Source organism: Megalobrama amblycephala, linkage group LG2 (assembly GCF_018812025.1).
Source record: "Megalobrama amblycephala isolate DHTTF-2021 linkage group LG2, ASM1881202v1, whole genome shotgun sequence".
NCBI classification, from domain to species: Eukaryota; Metazoa; Chordata; class Actinopteri; order Cypriniformes; family Xenocyprididae; genus Megalobrama; species Megalobrama amblycephala.
Genome location: NC_063045.1, coordinates 32628786 through 32648289, shown reverse-complemented (window position 1 = coordinate 32648289; position 19504 = coordinate 32628786). Strand labels below are relative to the sequence as shown.

The 19504-nt window shown below is 37.0% G+C and overlaps 1 protein-coding gene across 2 annotated transcripts in view; it reads right to left on the bottom strand.

Annotated features, from left to right (window-relative positions):
* The window catches only part of ror2 (receptor tyrosine kinase-like orphan receptor 2), an 85377-nt gene extending 66188 nt beyond the window's left edge, over positions 1–19189 (bottom strand). Inside the window, exon 1 of one of the 2 annotated variants that reach the window (XM_048171155.1) lies at positions 18784–19189. In XM_048171155.1, the coding sequence (XP_048027112.1) occupies positions 18784–18874 (91 nt within the window). In that variant the 5' untranslated portion in view covers positions 18875–19189. The remainder of the gene's footprint in view (positions 1–18783) is intronic. The other variant, XM_048171147.1, reaches the window with a different exon arrangement.
* Positions 19190–19504: the final 315 nt, after the last annotated feature.

The following is a 19504-nucleotide window of genomic DNA, read 5'->3' as shown; positions in this document are numbered from 1 at the left end:
AGCCATGAATGATTGCACAGGCTGAGAAACGAAACGCAGATGTCATTGTGTACACGTTCAATAAATAGAGGCACATCTAGTTTCACTGCCTGTGTTCCATTAAGGCACAAACTTTTGATAAAGTGACCAACATTTCTTAACCCTCTAGATGCTTCTCATTAGTGTTTCTAATGCTTACGGAAAAGGGATTTGAACAAACTTTAACAATTTCTATTAATTTTGCTTTTAACTCATCCTGCACCATGTGTGTTACATACATGAATGATACCTCAAATTATATGACTGGTGTGTTTTTGTAAGAAGTTTCTTATACTCACTTAAATTGAATTTATTGGTAAAATTATTCTTTTTTTTCAGCGTTTCTCTTCAGCGTCACATGATCCTTCAGAAATCATTCTAATATGCTGATTTGCTGCTTAGGAAACATTTCTGATTATTAACAGTTGTGCTGCTTCATATTTACATTTAGGATTCTTTAATTTTATGCAACAATGTAAAAGTCTTTACTGTCACTTTGGAGCAATTTAATGCATCCTTGCTGACTAAAAGTAAAAAAATAAAACTATATCTACTTTGGCCGTCCATGTTCGTGCACCGTCCGCGTGACGTAATTTTCGCCATCCGGAGGGCTCATGGACGTCCGCACAACCAGTCCGCGTGCAGCCCAAATTTTGAGACCATGCGGACAGCGCGCGTGCAACAGTGCATGCGCATGCAGGACAGAAGAGTCCACTAGGTGGCAATACGCACAGTACTGAGCACAGTGTGCAGTTGTCGAAGAAGAGTGTGGAAAGAGTGATTCAAAAACAAGACGAGTAAACTCAGAAGCGTGCTTTCTCCATCGTTTTTTTATTCTTGTTCTCTTGGTGTATCTTCTGAACTATGTTGCAATGGTGGATGCACTATTTTTCTTCTCCGATCCTGCCCAGCGGATGTCCCATTGATGCCACGATGTCTGGTAGAGTATAGGAAAAAAAAAAAAAATTGTACTGCGCATGTGTTGAACTCAGTCATATGGGTGCATCCATGGTTGCATGCGAGACACATCTGGGCGCGTAAAGTGAAGTATACCCGGGCCTTAAAGGATTAGTCCACTTTCAAATAAAATTTTCCTGATAATTTACTCACCCCCATGTCATCCAAGATGTCCATGTCTTTCTTTCGTCAGTCAAAAAGAAATTAAGGTAAAGCATATACAGTTGTATTTTTTTTTTTTTTTCGAAAATGACCAATCATTTCGCTAGATAAGACCCTTATTCCTCGTCTGGTATAGTTTAAAGCCCTTTGAAGCTGCACTGAAACTGTCATTTTGACCTTCAACCATCTGGAGGCCATTGAAGTCCACTATAAGGAGAAAAATCCTGGAATGTTTTCATCAAAAACCTTAATTTCTTTTCGACTGAAGAAAGACAGACATGAACATCTTGGATGACATGGGGGCGAGTAAATTATCAGGAAAATTTTATTTGAAAGTGGACTAATCCTTTAATAAACCACCCAGAACACCACACCAACAGTACAGCAACACTGAAATTTTCATCAACAGACAGCATCAACCTTATCATCAGGGTAGCTTACAGATGGTAATTCAAGTCTCACTTCCTACTTAGCTTGGTAAAAAAAAAAAAAAAAAAGCATAATGCCAGCCTATGGCTTTCATTGGCTGCCCACGAACAACATCTACTTTGACCCTCAAACACTGTATTTGTAGCTGAGACTGGAAGAGTTTGGTTTGCGTTTTCGACATGTCAAGAAGATACTGTTTTCTGTGCTACGAAAGCAAATCCACTTTGATACACTTCCAAAGGATGAGGACTCACGCTGTAATGTATACAGTAAAACCGACACCATCGTTACTGTTCATATTACCGTGAATCAAGTGCTGGGTATGATCCACAGCCCAAATTCAGATATGCTAATGATCTTCCGACAAGTGCTGTAAACAGTCAACCAATCACAACAGACTGGGCCATCCAACCAATCAGAGCAGAGGAAGCTCTTGGAAAGGAGATGTTTAGAGAGACTGAATCCTTTATCAAACAGTTTCAGACACTGAGAAATGTGCAATGTATATTATGAGCAAATTAAATTGTTTTTTGACCTTGGATGCATGGAATCCTATTGTAGGAGACTCTAAGACAAAATTAGGAGCCTCTAAAATAGCATAATAGGGGCACTTTAAATTGGTGAGTGTAAAAATGTGTAAAATTCCCTTGGTGTATCAGTTTCCTCTTAAAAATGAAATCAAAACTTATTGCATGTTCAGGGTGTGTGAGATTCATTTTTGCAAATTGTATCAAATAAAAAAAGTTTGTCTTAATCTTTCATCAAAAAGTAATAGCTTGCTCCACCTCCACCCAAGAAACTTTAAACCCAAAGATGTTCTTAATATAATAGACATAATTGTTTCCAATTGTTTCTCACCTAATAAGATAGGTGATGTTGCTGACAGACTCAACACACGCACTCACACACACAGTACCACTACACCCCAAAAGCCTCGACAACTTGTTCCCTTATGGTTAGAAGTTCCTTTTTCAGAATATCAAAAACAAATATATCCTACGGCCAAAAAATTAGGAAGTTATGGTCTAGGGCTAGGCAGCTCACTAGGTTTTGGAACAGAGCTAACGTTCAAAGCTTTTCAAAGAAAATCTTGGTCTTCTTTCCATATGAAATACTGTTTTGGTATGTAGTTATTTAAAATGACAATTCTATTAAGACTTCAAGCACAAACGGTTAAAAGGATTATGAGAGTTAAAGGGTTTTTTTGGTGTTTTTTACAGCTGTTTTTAAGACAGATGACATCTAAACATTTGAGACTACACAGGTTTGGAACAAAGCCCATGTGTTTTAATTATTTTAAAAAGAAAGCTAAAATAACCCTCGAGTCCAAGAAGAAAATATACATCCCGATCCAAAAGAGCAAGCCGATGCTAGACCGTTACATACTTGTGGAAGTATGCTGTATTAAACATGAGGCAATGTCCTGTGACTGTTTATGAGGCAAATTAAAAACAGATTTCAGAGCGTTTCCTAGTGTATCATTAAAGACCCCAGCATCTCAGCAGCTCAACATGAAACAGCAATTGCTAAATGCTGAAAATAGACTTCCATCTTTATCAGAGCAGGAATTAATCAAAATCAATGGCACAATATTACTTTCAGACAACTATAGAGAAAAAACAACAATCAACACAAATACAAACCGCAAACCATTCCACAAAGTTACACAAGAAACAGATTTATAATCACTTACATGAATCTGCAAAAACACATCTTTTATCATGCGCCGGTAAGACTAGGAATCCAAATGACATGAAAGGAATGAATACTTTGATTTAAATAATTTATAGCTAAATAGTTCAATTACTGACTTCACAATGTCTAACAATTTACAGTATTGAAATCTCTAAAAGTTCTCAAATTTGGAACAAACTATCTAATCATTACATTGTGTGTGTAATATATATATATATATTATTCTTTTATATATATCTGTGTGTGTGTGTGTGTGTGTGTGTGTGTGTGTGTGTGTGTGTGTGTGTGTGTGTGTGTGTGTGTGTGTGTGTGTGTGTGTGTGTTCCTTGAGAACAAAGAAAGTTTGGAACAACATGAGGGTGAGTAAATAATGAAAGAATTTTTTTTTTTTTTTTACCTTTAAGAGCAAGGACATTTCATTTTCTAGCTTTTTTTGTGATGACTAAACAGCGAAGCCTTCTCCACAGACCCTAAGGCCAGCTACATCTCCCTCCCACCAAATGGGATCAATGGGACCAATTTGCCAATCTTCAGGCAGAAGGAACTGAATGATACCAATTTACAATCGGACTTGTGATGTAGCCTAGAAATATAACCACATCACACAGGTTTGTTTAGCCAGAGGAGAACTGGCCCCCCGACTGAGTTTTCTCCCAAGGTTTTCTTTTCCATTTCTGTCACCAATGGAGTTTGGGTTCCTTGCTACTGTCGCCTCTGGTTTGCTTAGATTGGGACACTATTAAAATATTGAGCAATATTATTGATTTGACTACACTGACACTATTGGATGAGAACTGAACTGAGCTGATCATAACTCAGTTTTTTAACAGAATTGATTCAACACTGAAATGATTTCAACTGAATATCTTTTTAGAGCTGCTTTACAGCAGAACTGAACTGTTTGCATCTTTGTTCATTATTTTCCTGTTTATCACTGTAAAGCTGCTTTGAGCAATCTGTATTGTATAAAGTGATACAGAAATAAAGGTGACTTGAATTGAAGTCCCAACACGACGGAACCCACAATTCAGTTCGGCAACACATGACGTCACCCAAAGTAAATGAGAAGCGTTAACGCCAACGCTCCCTGGTGGATGCAGCGTTAAAGGGATAGTTTACCCAAAAATGAAAATTCTGTCATTTACTCACCCTCATGTTGTTCCAAATCTGTATAAAGTAAGATCTATTGAAGGGGGTCAAGATCTGTTTGGTTACTGACATTCTTCCAAATATATTCCTTTTTGTTCAGCAGAACAAAGAAATGTATACAGATTTGGAACTACTTGAGAGTGAATAAATGATGACAAAATTTTCTTTTTTGGGTGAACTATCCCTTTAAAACTCATCTTTGATCACCAAAATTACATATTTAAATGTTTTTCCCAGTGGGAAAAAAATTCTTCATGCCTTAAAATAGCTTGAATGCAACTCTACACCCTTGCTTCATTTAGTATAAGTGGATATATGAATATGCTAATTGGCCCCGCCTCCACTCACTCACACGAGCTCAGAGATCCACCCAGTCAACTTACTGAAGTAAACACTGCATGATGGTATCGCTTTTACAACATCGGACACATAACAGTAATTATTATGATTAACCTTTTGCTCGACTACGTTATCAAACAGCTCATACGTGTTGCTAAAGTAACACGACTCCCTTGCTTCACAGCGGTCATATAGTTAATGATATGCTAAAGCCCGCCCGTACGTTGATGTGATTGGTTACAAGGTAGTTTGTAAGAAACGTAGAAGTAGGAAACACTATCTATTTCAAAACCGGATTTTTGAAACCGTCTTTAGATCACTGCAGTTTTAAGGGGAAAATTCTCAGCAATGGTGTTGACTTATGAATTTGGACATGGCTTGTCTCAAAGCATTTTAAAAACCAAATATACAAATAAAAAAAACATTAAAAACTTAATTTTCACCAAAAGGGAACTTTAAACTTTTTACTTATTATGCTGATAATATAATTTGTATTATATATATATATTTTTTTTTTTAGACCACCAAACTGTATATCCACTACATTGTTCTTTGCCATCTCCATCTCCTGTCAGTGCAGAATATGAACAGAACATATTTTTGAATAAATTCCTTCCTGTGTGTGTGAAGCCAACAGAACATGCCTGTGGGTTATTAGTTTTTGGCTTATCTCATTTGAAAGCCTCTCAGGATCAGTCACCTGATGGAATGCAGTGAGCCACGCTGAACACCTGCCGCAGCAGACGTGAATGAGGCCTTGCTGTAGCTCGCTTACCGCTGATGGATGCGTGATGAACGCACATAACTGTAGGCTAGATCTACTGCTGGCTGACGGCCATCTTACATTTCATTTCTTCAGCAGCTACGATGCAAGGTTCTCTACAGATCCTTGATTCATGAAGGTGTAAGGATTACAAACTTAAACCTTATCTGGACAGGCGAGCTAGACGTTAGTTTCTTTTTCTGTGGGAGAGGTAGAGGGAAGGAGATTTTATACATTTTTGTTAGGATGTAAGATCTACAGGATTTACAAATGTCATATTTAAGTGCCATTTATAAAATTTAATGTTTATACCCTATGAAACTGTCACATTGTGCGCTGAAAACATTTCAGTTAGAAATATTGCATATATATGTTTGTTTCAAAGTTTATGCATCTACATAAAGTGACAAAATTTTGTTCTGTCCTTAGGACTGCCCTCGACTAAAGATGTTTCTAGTCGACTAGTAATCGTTCATTTAAGCGAATAGTCAACTAATCGCACATGTATGTTAATAAGCCATATAAACCATAATAATGAGCCTTTAATTGCCTATATATAATACATAGCCTAATCAGCACTCAATCGCACACATAAAGCTTGCCTCAAAAGTAAGGATTATGAATGTATTTTGAAAAAACAGCAAGGACACTAAACATTTTAACAATTTATTGATAATGTTTTCTGTGCTTTCGGCTGCAGAGAGCCGGGCGCAGTACGATTTATAATAGTCCTTTACGATTGTCAGACTGTATGTAGGGCTGGGCGATATATCGCATGTGATTGTCACGCGCATTTCGTCAGTAAAGCCGGTTCCCTGATTACCGCTAAATCGCCATCACCTGCTTTCAAATGGAGCGCCATTTAATAGACAGAGCCGTAGATCACTGACAAGCCACGCAATATCGCGTTCATATCGCAGATGAATCGCCTTCAATAATGAACGCGATATTGCGTAGCTTGTCAGTGATCTACGGCTCTGTCTATTAAATGGCGCTCCATTTGAAAGCAGGTGATGGCGATTTAGCGGTAATCAGGGAACCGGCTTTACTGACGAAATGCGCGTGACAATCGCATGCGATATATCGCCCAGCCCTAACTGTATGAACATGATCCTCATGTTACACTGTGGGATCTCAGCAGTCATTTATGTAAAACTATACGTTAAAAACAAACGCACTCACGAAAACTTGTTTTACATCAACCCATTCACGTTTGGCAACTGTGAGCTGCATTGCACGTGGTGTTTTAAATGGTGGCTAACGAAGAAATCTCTTGCATTAATTTTGATAAAGGATTGTCTTGAAAAACGAAGACAATCCGACATTCGCCATAGAAGGTGTCGCACTGCAGTACCGTGTGCCAAATCTTCTGACACTACCAGAATTTCGCGTCAAACCGGCAAACTGCTGAAATCATGTGACTTTGGCGCTCCAAACCACTGATTCGACACGCCGATTCATTATGCTCCAAAGTAGGGCTGGGCGATATATCGCATGCGATTGTCACGCGCATTTCGTCAATAAAGCCGGTTCCCTGATTGCCGCTAAATCGCCATCACCTGCTTTTAAATGGAGCGGTATTTAATAGACAGAGCCGTAGTTCACTGATAAGCCACGCAATTTAAAAGCAGGTGATGGTGATTTCGCGGTAATCAGGGAACCGGCTTTACTGACGAAATGCGCGTGACAAATGCATGCGATATATCGCCCAGCCCTACTCCGAAGCTTCCTGAAGCAGTGTTTTGAAATCAGCCATCACTATATAAGTCGTTATTTTGGTTTTTTTGGCGCACCAAAAGTATTCTTGTCACTTTATAATATTAATATTGAACCACTGTATTCACATGAACTGATTTAAATATGTTTTTAGTACCTTTATGGATCTTGAGAGAGGAAGTGTCATTGCTCCCTATGCAGGGCTCACGGAGCTATCGGATTTCAACTAAAATATCTTAATTTGTGTTCCGAAAATCAACGAAGGTCTTACGGGTGTGGAACGGCATGAGGGTGAGTAATAAATGACAGAATTTTCATTTTTGGGTGAACTAACCCTTTAATAATGACAATTTTGTTTTATGACTCCATAAAACAAAAATAATGACTTTATTTTTATTTATGAATGACGCTTCTGTGTCATTCTCGTATGCTGTTTATGTTTAACGCTTTCAGGTTCTATGTCAGAATGGCGGCTCAGTATTCAGTAGCGGCTCAGTTGACTGCAGTCACGTCGACTGTTTTAACGATGTCTTTAGTACCTTTCTGGACCTTGAAAGTGGTGATTAAATTGCTATCTATGGACGAGCCATATACCTCTCGAATTTCATCAAAAATATCTTAATTTGTGTTCTGAAGATGAACGAAGGTCTTACGGGTGTAGAAAGACATGAGGGGGAGTGTGAATTAATGACAGAAATTTCATTTTTGGGTGAACTATCCTTTTACGTTAACAATGCTGACTAGTCATCTCCGCAGTAGTGAACATGCCTATATGCACATTTCATACTTTTTTCATATTCATATAACATAACCTGAGAATATTTGTTTTCCACTTGAATTGTTTGACAAAAGATATTTCTCATGTCTGTGAGGCAAGTATACACTAAGTTTTGGTTTATTTTTTTGACGAACTCAAGTTCACAGAGACCGAGATGGCAGAAAGCGCATCCTGTTTGTTTTCTTCATTTTACAAAGGCACAACGTTTTTTTGTTATCGTGAGTTTACACAAATAAAAGTATACTTTATCTTACTCCACACAACCACTTGGATATGAGCCTAATAATAGCACACATTTATCTAGGTTAAAGTTAGTGCGAACAGCCATGTAAAGTTGCTACTTACATGTTTTAAATGATAACCCATATTTGAGGTCAACGGATGATAGGCAAACCTATCCTGCCCGACATAGTGTAATTACCACAAGGACCCGCCGTTAACGATCTGTCCCTTACTGAAGTTTTTTTTTTTTAAATAACATTTTTGGTTGACTAAGCTTTGATTAGTCGAATATTAGGGGGCGGCTCTAGTCCTTATACGACAAATCAAAACATATTTGCTGGTTAATATACAGCTATGTATAGGTTATAAATTTTAAAAATAAATATTTTAATGGAGCTGTACTACCAGAATCTGAGGAAGCAGTAACACCTGCTTTTTTACATGTCTTGATTTCAACATCTAGTTCAGTGGACGTTTGTTCAATGTCATATCTTGAAAGTAATTTTTTATTCTACAATGCTCCTTTTATCCATATTTGCAAGTTACACCCACAACCTTCCCTTTGAGCACACAGCTTTCAGACCCTCCTTCTTTTTGGGAAAGATTGCCAACATGGCCTGCAGGCACTCACACTCACACTCACACTCACACTCACACACACACACACACACACACACACACACACACACACACACACACAACAATGCTCATGCACAAACAAGCACTGTTGATTAACATCTCACAAGGCACTAGATTAAAGGCAGTTTCTTACAGTTTCTGAAAACATATCAGCTAGAGGATCGGCCATTTCCTCATCTAAACACATCAAGTGGAATTTATAGAGACGCACAGCTGGTTTTCCCTCTGCTTTGCCCAGCAGGATTCACACCTAATGAAATATGTTTGTTCCATTCAAATTTGGACTAAATAAAACACGCTAAATAAAACACTCCTCAAACTAAAATGTCCAAAACACAAATAGATGTTACAGCCAAGACTCACACTTAAAGAGTTATAGAGTAAAGTGGCTTAAATTCTTTAAAATAAAATAATAATAATAATAATAATAATAATAATAATAATAATAATAATAATAATCAGCTGCCCTCATTGAGGCCTTGATATACTCTCTGAGAAATTCTTCGAACATTACGATTTCCATGTCAAAAGAGGTGGAGCTCCAGAGCACCTCACCTATTACCCAATCATCATGGACCATCAGCAGTTTGAAGGAGTTTAACAGCCGGGGCAATGTTTTCCAAAAGGTTTGTGCTGGCAAGCAGTTTCAAACCACTGAAATGATCTCCAAAACACCTCAAAATGACACCACACCCATTTGTTCTTCGATTTAGCTTGAAGTACATTCGGGTCCTTCAGTGGAGTGATAGTGGAATCAAGATTTTCCCGCATGGAATTTAATTCTCCAGTAGATGTTGATAAATCTGAGTATGTAATCTCATGCCTTCAGCTCCAGTCTTCTCACAAGCATCTGGGCGAGCTACTATCTTTGATGGCAGTTCAGTATCAGTTTCTCTAATGAAAAACACAGCTCAATGCTGCTATATGGATATGTATAAACATGAATAAGCACTTTGCTTTTTGTCTGATATTCTATTTATATCTGTCATGCAAAGTGGAAAAAAATAACTCTGAAAGCACCAGAGTGGCACCACAGAGGGAGATGCAGGCCAATTTTCCAACAGAAGGCAACCACATTAATGCTCTTCTGCTCCAAGGAGAGATTAGTGCTGAAGTACTAAGGCTCCACTCAACGTTAAAAGTTTATTCCTGATCTAACGCTGGGTGGCCTTTGGAAAAATGTCACCTTGTTGGTTTAATGTGGCGTTTCGACGAATCGGGTTCTTTAAGCTGTCAAAGAAAATCATAGGTGTGGGAGTCAGCATAAATTCCACTGACTTAAGACATCGAACGACAGGCACTTGGAAATAAAAATGTTCCAGAACATGTTTGGCATGCAACATATGCCTGATGTAAAATCTGAGCAGATATTAGTACACTGACTGATGGCCACAAACATAAAAGGAATGGAACATTTAAATAACTTAAACCTTGCTTTAAAAAAATGACAATGAGGCCATTATTAGATTTGATTGGTTAGCTGTGATACTACTTTGGGAATCAGAGCAGTTACCATGTTTTTTGTTTTGAGTGCCTAGTATCCACCTTACCCTGTAACACGGAATGGAAGGAAGCTATTTTGAATGCGCAAGACTTCCGATTCTGTTTTTGCACGGCTAAAATGTACTAATAGCCTAACTAATACGTTACACCCGATCTTACGGTAAAAATAAGGTGGGTTTGTTGGCAAAGTTATATGCAAGAAAGAGAGGTTGTCACATTGATAATTGTTTTTATAACCTTAGAGACTGCTATAAATTGCAGTAATATATATCATTGTAGCACTGACTTAAAATATATTTTCACATTTTGTTCTCTACAAAATAAAATACATCAGTTATGTGACTTGTGATTTTTTTTTAAAGCCATTACTTGTTTTGATAGCAAAAACAGTTGCTATCAAGTGTCTAAATGGGACTACAGTGGTTGTTGGACATTAAACATCACACGGAACAGGTAAACTCATCTACTCACTAGTCGCTTAACTCGGGTCTTTTAACTAGTTGCTTATTAGCATGCATATTACTAGGATATTGGCTATTTATTAGTAGTTATTAAACACATATTAATGCCTTATTCTGCATGACCTTATTCTACATTCTTAATCCTACCCAATACCTAAACTTAACTACCTTACTAACTATTAATAAGCATTAAATTAGGGGTTTATGGAGGGAAAAGTCATAGTTAATAGTTTATATATATGCTCCCTATACTAAAGTGTTACAGTCACTTTCACACCCTTGTTGCGTTTATATAATCACACTCTTGCAAACTATTGTAACTTAAAAGTTTCAGGTAAAATGTTTTAATAAATACTGAAAGAGTCGGAAGCTTAGTGGTGATGCTGAAGTCACATGACCATGGTGTAGTTCGTTTACAGCCTACATTTAGCTTTTGTCTTGAGTCGATTGTATTTAGGCTTCCAAATTTACTAGCATTGTTCATTTGTGAAAATCATGATAAACTGGGTTTTTTTGTTGAGAGAACCAGAATGATGCAAGCTAATTGGTTGGTCTACAAAAATACGACATTGTGAAAAATCTGATTCAGCAAGAGAACAACAACAAACTGCTTAGTCATAGTTCTATACACATTCAATTGGAATATGTGAAAGTAGCACTGGAAAATAACCTACTTTTGATTTAATGTGGTATGAATCAATGGCTCAAAAGTGATTCTTTTTCAATTTCTTTCAGGCTTATGCTTACAAACACAAGCATTAAGTAGAGCAAACGGTGATATGCGACTGAGGAAGAAGGAAGAATGGTGTAATATGTTAAAGATTACACAGGAAAAGCCATTAACTTGTTTGAATGTCACTGACCTGAATAACAAAAAAAAAAAAAAAAAAAAAAAAACAGTTTTGAAAAGAGTTTTGTTTTTATGCAACAAATGTGAGAGCAGACCATGTGGAGTAGACCATGTCATTACACTCTTAATTTACTAATGTATAAAACAACAATATAGTATATGAGAGAAATCAGTCACAGTGTTTATCATAACACAAAGTTGTTGCCTTTATACCCATGACCAGCGTAATATATTTTATGGTATCATTCAGCAAAAAAAAAAAAAATCAATTTATTGTTATCTCATCATCATGTATCTATACTCCATATAAAACACCTTCTTTGCAATGAGAGTCTCCACATTCATTATCCTTTTATGTACTGACAAACACTTTAATGCAAAGCCACTTAAGCTGCATTCACACTACCAGTGACAAAGTGACAAATCCAATTCATTTCAATGGAGATCTGGCAATTTCAGGTGACAGGAGCGACAATGACCATTAGAGACAGGATGCCTGTGTGTCTTCTGATGTGACAAAGTTGAAATATGTTTAACTTTATACAAATGAAGAGCGACTTTCAGGAACGACAACCAAGAGGAGTGGAGTGCACGTGATCCGTGATCCGTCACTACAACCTGTAGTGGAGTGTCGAGGCAAGATGGAGAAGTTCATTTTAGCGGTCAGCAACTTTCCTATGATTTATGATACGTCTCTGTGTACATACCGTGGTACTCGCTGTGCTGACCTCAAACATGAATGGTTTCGTAATCTTGTCATCTAAGATGTCTTTCTTCAGTCAAAAAGACATTAAGGTTTTTGAGGAAAACATTCCAGGATTTTTCTCCATATAGTGAACTTCAGTGGGGCACAACGGATTGAAGGTCCAAATTGCATTTTCAATGCAGCTTCAAAGCACTCTACATTATCCCAGATGAGGAATAAGGGTCTTATCTAGCGAAACGATCGTCATTTTCTAAAAAAAGAATAATAATTTATATACTTTTTAACCACAAATGCTTGTGGTTGCACTGCTTTGCGATCCGCCACACATGATGCAATCATGTTACAAAGGTCACGTGTGACGTAGGTGAAAGTGCAAAGATTAAGCTAAACGCCTTTTACAAAAAAAGGTAAAACAATGAAGTTGGAGGAGAAAATGAGATGGTTTGAGAAGTTTTTCACCCTACCGCGGTTCTTCTTTTTACTGAAGAAAGACATCTTGGATGAGTAAATGGGGGTGAGTAAATTATCAGGGAATTTTAATTCTGAAGTAAACTAATCCTTTAAAGGTCCCGTTTTTCGTGGTTTTTTGAAGCTTTGATTGTGTTTATAGTGTGCAATATAACATGTGTTCATGTTTCGCGTGTAAAAAAACAGTATTTTTCACATAATTTACTTATCTGTATACCGCTGTTTCCACTGTCATAAAAACGGGCTGATGACTTCCTTGTTCTATGAAGTCCCTCCTTCAGAAATACGTAACGAGTTCTGATTGTGCCAGCGGTTCCTGTGTTGTGATTCGACAGCAGTTTAGCGCATCTTGCCCGGAAAAGTCACGCCTCTTACCATAACGTGGAGATGCACGCGCTCAGTGTTATTGTAAACATGTCTTTAATTTTACCCTATCAATTTGAGCAGGAATCAGACCCGGCGATTGGACTGCGGGATGAAAATAACAGCGTTTCGACGACATGGCGACAAACACACTCTACAAACGCAACTCTTGTGTATTCCTGTGGGTGGAGGTTAGTCAAAAAACTGTTTTAGTGACGTCAAGTAGAGGGATGTAGTCCAAACTGGCCGTTCGATGTAGGCGACTTCTGTTGAAAAAAATATCTCGCTTGGCATTGAACTTTGAGCTTTAAAATTTTACAGATTTTATTTATACTCTAACAACAACATTACACACTAACTAAAGTTTGAAACATGGGATCACGAAGAACGGGACCTTTAAGCATTTTATGTACTAATTACATTCATATTTAGTCTTTTTCTTCCAAGAGGTTCATTTGTGATGGCAAGAAAACTGATTTGTTGTACAACATGGAGTAACATCCACAAATGTCATTCACAAACGTTACTTGGTAACATTTCTGATTATTATCAGAGATGAAAACAGTTATGCTGCTTCATTTGATTAAAGAAAGGAACAAATGAAGAAACAAATGGAATAAATAAAAAATAAATCAAAATAAATCATTTCTAAATAAAATGCATGGGAGGAATGGCTGAATATATACTTTGGTTAAGATTTATACTATGCACTTTGGGGGTTGATACAATTATATAAGTAGGCCCCTAGGCTGACTAGTACAAATGGACAAAGCAAGTCTGGCATTACTTTATCCATTTTATGGTAATTTCAATATGGTGACAAATGTGGAAAACTTCAATGAGTGAGTTCGGTGTGCTGATTCACGCAAAGCAAATAATTCATGCAGTGGTGCTGATTCAATACTGCATCAGTCCAAGCAGATGAAAATGGTTTTGCTGCTGTCCATAGAAAGAGACATTAGAAAGAGGAAATATGTCACTGACTGCCAAACCGTAGACTTGACAGCAGTTAAGAGCGTTGCGGTCAGTGGTTGTGCTTGTGGAACGGAAATATGTTTTTGTAACATTATTGAACTCTCGCATCACTAATCCAAGCATCTCTAATCAAAACATAGCAAGAAAAGTTGAAACCAGTGGGTCGCATTGTCCTTCCTGAACAATGCGAGTTGTTTAGAAGAAAACAGCACTATTGTAGACCATAAGCCCATGCCAGCAGAAGAGATCTCAGCAGTGCGTCATCAGGTAACCTGATCCATGCGCAGAGCTGAAAACATTTAATGCTGGAATGATGCTGGTTAAAGAGCAGTGCTGACTGATGAAGTGATAGTGAGCGAAGGCAACACAGTCATACAACCTAAAAGAGCCGATTCAAAAGTTTAGGCTTAGTGAGATTTAATACTTTTATTCGACGCATTAAATTAATCATAGTGACAGTAAAGACAATGTTGTGAAAGATTTCTATTTCAAATAAATGCTGTTCTTTTTTAACTTTCTATTCATCAATGAATCCTGAAAAATAAAATGTATCACAGACTGTTTCCAAAAAAATATGAAGCAGCACAACCGTTTTCAACATTGATGATACAATATATTGACATGGAAAATATTCAAACTTTTGAAAGGTAGTGTAAATGATTTTTTTCTCTGTCCTCAATATTGCTTTGTTAGTCTTTTAGGTATAATATATTTCTAATAATATATTGTATTCCTGAACGTCTGGTAAACACTGCAGAACCATAGAACTATACTTCCTTAATATTACAGAACAGGCATGTGCATTTAATAAAGGTTACAGCGGTACCGCAGAACCAGAATGATCAAGGTGTACAACATGATTCTTTTTTCACATACTAATTGACAAGGCCATTCCCATGGTTAAATTTTCCAAAAGCATTAAAGGATCAGCTGCCTTGCCGCTTTTTTTTTTTTTCTCTCCCCATAACAGGCGCTTTGAAGATTTTTCTCTTGCCCTGGTCAACTCTGGATTAACAGACTGAACTCTGAGTAACTCTACAACCACGTCCAGTTCCTTTCCATCCACCTCATTTCACAGCTCAATAGCAGCGCTGCTGATGGGGGTTGACAGAGAGCCATAAAACAGGACAACCAAACATGTTTCTCTTTGTTTCAAAAATCAAGGCAAACCGGCCGTCTCTGCTGGGCAACCTGCTTTCTTTGAGTCAGGGCTTTTTGATGAACATTGTTGATATTCTTCAGATTTTTTATGAGATCCATCTTGCTGTACCTTGATGAGGTTCATCATATTTCACCCCATAATCATAAACAAAATTTAAAAATATAGGATCGTTCTGTGACAACTCAGGGGCTGTTTACACAACACCATTTTCAACTTAAAACTTTTTATGCGCTTTGGCTGTTCATTTCCACGACAACAGGGCCTGAAAACGCAAACTTTTGAAAACAGGTTTCAAAGTGCATGGTTTTGGAAACTATAACGATATCGACTTTGTGTAAACTACAAAAACACAAATTTGTGAAAACGGTGCATGCATATTACGTAGGGAAAGTCACGCCAAAAATTATTGTCCGAAAATGGCATTTTTGTTTTTTGGCTGAAAGAGAAAAACAGATGAAAATATGAACCAAAAATATATGGTGCCCATCCCTCGGTGTTCAGCGCTCTGGTTTTTCTCTCGCTTTAGCCGTTATCATGGTCATACATTACAATACATTAACTAATATTAACAAATGAGACCTTATTGTAATGTGTTACCGTTACTTTCAATAAAATTTTTGTTATTTTATTGCCTTGCATTTTTTAAATTCATGATCATTAAAACATTGAATTAATACAATAATATTAATACAATTATACAAAAAAGCTAATAAGCTCAAAATAAGAAATAAATAATTTATTAAAAAAAAGCATTTTTGGTTTCGATTTTCGGCCAAGTACATCCTGAATTTTCGGTTTCGGCCCAGAATTTTCATTTCGGTACATCCCTAGTATTATGTATTTAGTGTGTTTTTTTTTTTTTTTTTTAAGTAACATCGCCAACTACTGGCCTAGCATGAATAATACAGCGCTTTTAGTCATTTTCGCTGATCTGTGTGAACAGAGATCAATTTGACAACACTGTCGACTGTACGCGGATAAAAAAAAATGAAAGAAAAACCTTTCTGTTTTTAGTACATCATTTTTGTGTAAATATACCCTCAACCAGAGGCCCCCAGCTAAAAAAAATTATACTTTCTTTTCTGGTGAAAGACATGCACAAATGAAGATGAAAGTCAAAATATTAAAAATGTAAAATGAGTAATCAAATATTTTGTTGAGGGGGGTAAAAATGTCAATTTTAATTACAGGGGGAAGAAAGTTACTTTAGAAAGATGGCAGCATCATTATTTTATTTAAACAGAGATTGGTAAGTCTGTTAGTACAAAAAGTAGTGTTTTTTTTTTTTTAATAAATAAAATTAAAATGTCTTATTTATATGTGTTCATTTCTCCTTCATTCCAATGAAATTTACTTTCAATAATTTTAATTTTCAATAATAAATTTTCTCCTCTCTTTATATTTTAGGAAAGAGATCTTGATAATGGGCGGAGTGCCTGAGGCATCAAACAGTATGAAAAACCCTGATGCAGAGCTCAGCCTTACACCAGCCCAGCCCCTTTTGTTTTTTAATGATTAACAGATTCAGTCAGCATTAACATGCAAAGACTCAAAAGTGTAAACATGCAAATGGCTATAAGGAGCAGGCATTAAGCTCAAAGGAGGAGGCATTAAGATCTGAAAATAACTTGACTATTTAAAAACACATACCCCCTTCTCAGTCTACATTGTTTGAAGCTGATTCAGTTGTCTGTGGGTTCAGGGACTCTTATTAGCAACTGAATCAATTACCATGTCAATGGGCTTGTTGAACATCTCCAACACCTTTTTGATGGTTGAAAGTGTGAGCCAAAAGAGGTTGAACCTCCTGTGGACAGGCAGAAATGCAGCTGAAAGCGAGCAGCGTGAATCCAGAGGATGGTGAGGGCCAACAGAACAAAACCCAATGCAAACTGACACATTTTCACGTGGACATGGATGCTTTGATTGTTTATATTGTCAAAATATAAACTGTATTATTATTGCACAGCTCTATATATAAAGTTGGATATATATTATATCTCTTATCTGCTTGTATTATAACTACAGTACACTCACGTAAAGCAATATATAGTGTATACTGTAGCAAATCTCAACACAGAACAACTTTTTTCATTCCACTGTGCATACTTTAATATTGTTTTTCTATGTAAACATGCAGGGCGTGTTTGTCCATCTCGGGTAATATAATTTTTATAATAGCTAAAATACAAAATAGCCTATATTTTGAGACAAAAGTCTTGTTTATGATTTTCACTTCAGTTTTCAAGGCAGATTGAAGAGTTTTCAAAAACTTTAAAATGCATAAAAAATATGGTATTTTGGTATTATAAAAAGTGCCTCTGAATTCAGTAGCTTGTCAGAAAAACATTGTTTGGTTCAAATGGTCAATACCATAATTAAGCTGATATCATGGGTGCAACCGTAATATCGCATGGAAGCTTGTTTCCTAAAATAAATATATAAATAACTGCGACTATTTGAGATATAAACTCGCATTTACAAGAAAAGTATGAATTGTTAAATAAAAACTTATTTTTTATTCTGTGGCAGAAACAGTCTTCCATAATATCGTCCTCACACGCTACACCTAAAGAAATGTTGGTCTTTACGGCTTTCCATACGCTCAAGTATCATTGCTTTTCTTTTCCTCATTCAACTGCCCTGTCTCGCATTTTTAAACACAAAAACGCGTTCTGTGTGAACGAGAGTGTTCTAGTTTGAGGTGAAAATTGTGGTTGTACATTTGCAGTCTTCATGAAATAATTGGTGGCAAGGCTGATAAAGAAGAATCAGTCACGTGATGTTGACGCACGTACACCTAATCAATGAGCTGAACGCTTCCACTGTACCAGGCCTACAATCTCAAGTGCCGGTGACAAAGCTTTAGCACAGGGTGATAAAGTTGGTAGGAGACACCATGCATGTCCCATCCCCCTTTAAACCTCCAGCCAAATGGCCAAAAGAGCGCAAATTCAAAACAGGAAATTTCAACATCTGTCACACTCCTCCCTGCAGGGAGGGAAATGAATTAACACCAAATCACTCTCAAAATATGCATCTGATTATCAACAGGCAATTTCAACAAACAAAACTCACCGATTTAAAGGGGGAATAATGAAGGTACATATATGCTCATATCAAATGAACTTAATCTGCTTCTTTTGCAGTGTATTCAATAATTTAGCAGCAATATGAACAAACACTTACATTAATCTTTAGGTGACATGGGATAATAAATCAGCTCACATTTTCATAAAGCTTGTTAAACAGCAAAAACATTTTCCACACTTCTATTAATTTTGCATAATGATAAAAAGAATCTGATCAAATTTTAAATTCAGCAGTGATTGCTTGCAATAAAATGTCACAATCACAAAAAAGAAAACGTTTTATGGAAGCTCATAAGCTCAGGGAAGAAAATGATATTTAAAGTAGGAAATTCTTACCTGCGTATGTAAAAGTTGCGAGGAAGATGGATATCACCAGCAGCCGAGTTTGAGTTGTAATCCTTAGTATATACATCCTTACTGGGAACATTCCTCTGGTGCAGCTGGATTCTGGAATCAAACCTCTCCACAAGTGATAAGTGAGTTTGTGCGGTGCGAACAAAGCGCGTTTTCCCAAGGTCTCAAGTGTGAAGTGAATGAAACTGTTTTTGGTGGTTCGTTTGCAAAACAATAACGCGTTTCATCCCGTTCAATCGAAAGGTGTTCGTCGACCGCCGCTGATCCTGTTCATGTGTCCCAAAATTCTCCTAATAGAAAAGGGAGCGAGTAACTCCAACTCCTCATGACGTAGGATGGAACCGTCCCAAGGGAGGGAAGCGAATTTACGAATCCTACTACGACAAAGGCCCAGCTCATGAATATTAATTAGCAAATGATACCTTCAATCAGCAGGCCTACTTGATTTGCTGAATAGCAAACTTTGATTGGCTCTTGAATATTAACGAGGTCACGTGTCACGACGCTCCACGAAGGTTTCTAGGCAACGTCAGCATGGATTTCTCGCCATAGTAGCATTAGTGATTTGGGAATGAGACTAGAAGTTTGAAAACCTTGAAAAAATACGACACCTACTGGAGGAAAAAACGTGGGGTCGGTATTTCATTCAGAAAGGATGAATTAAGTTGACCAAAAGTAATTAAGTAGACTTTCAAATAGCTAC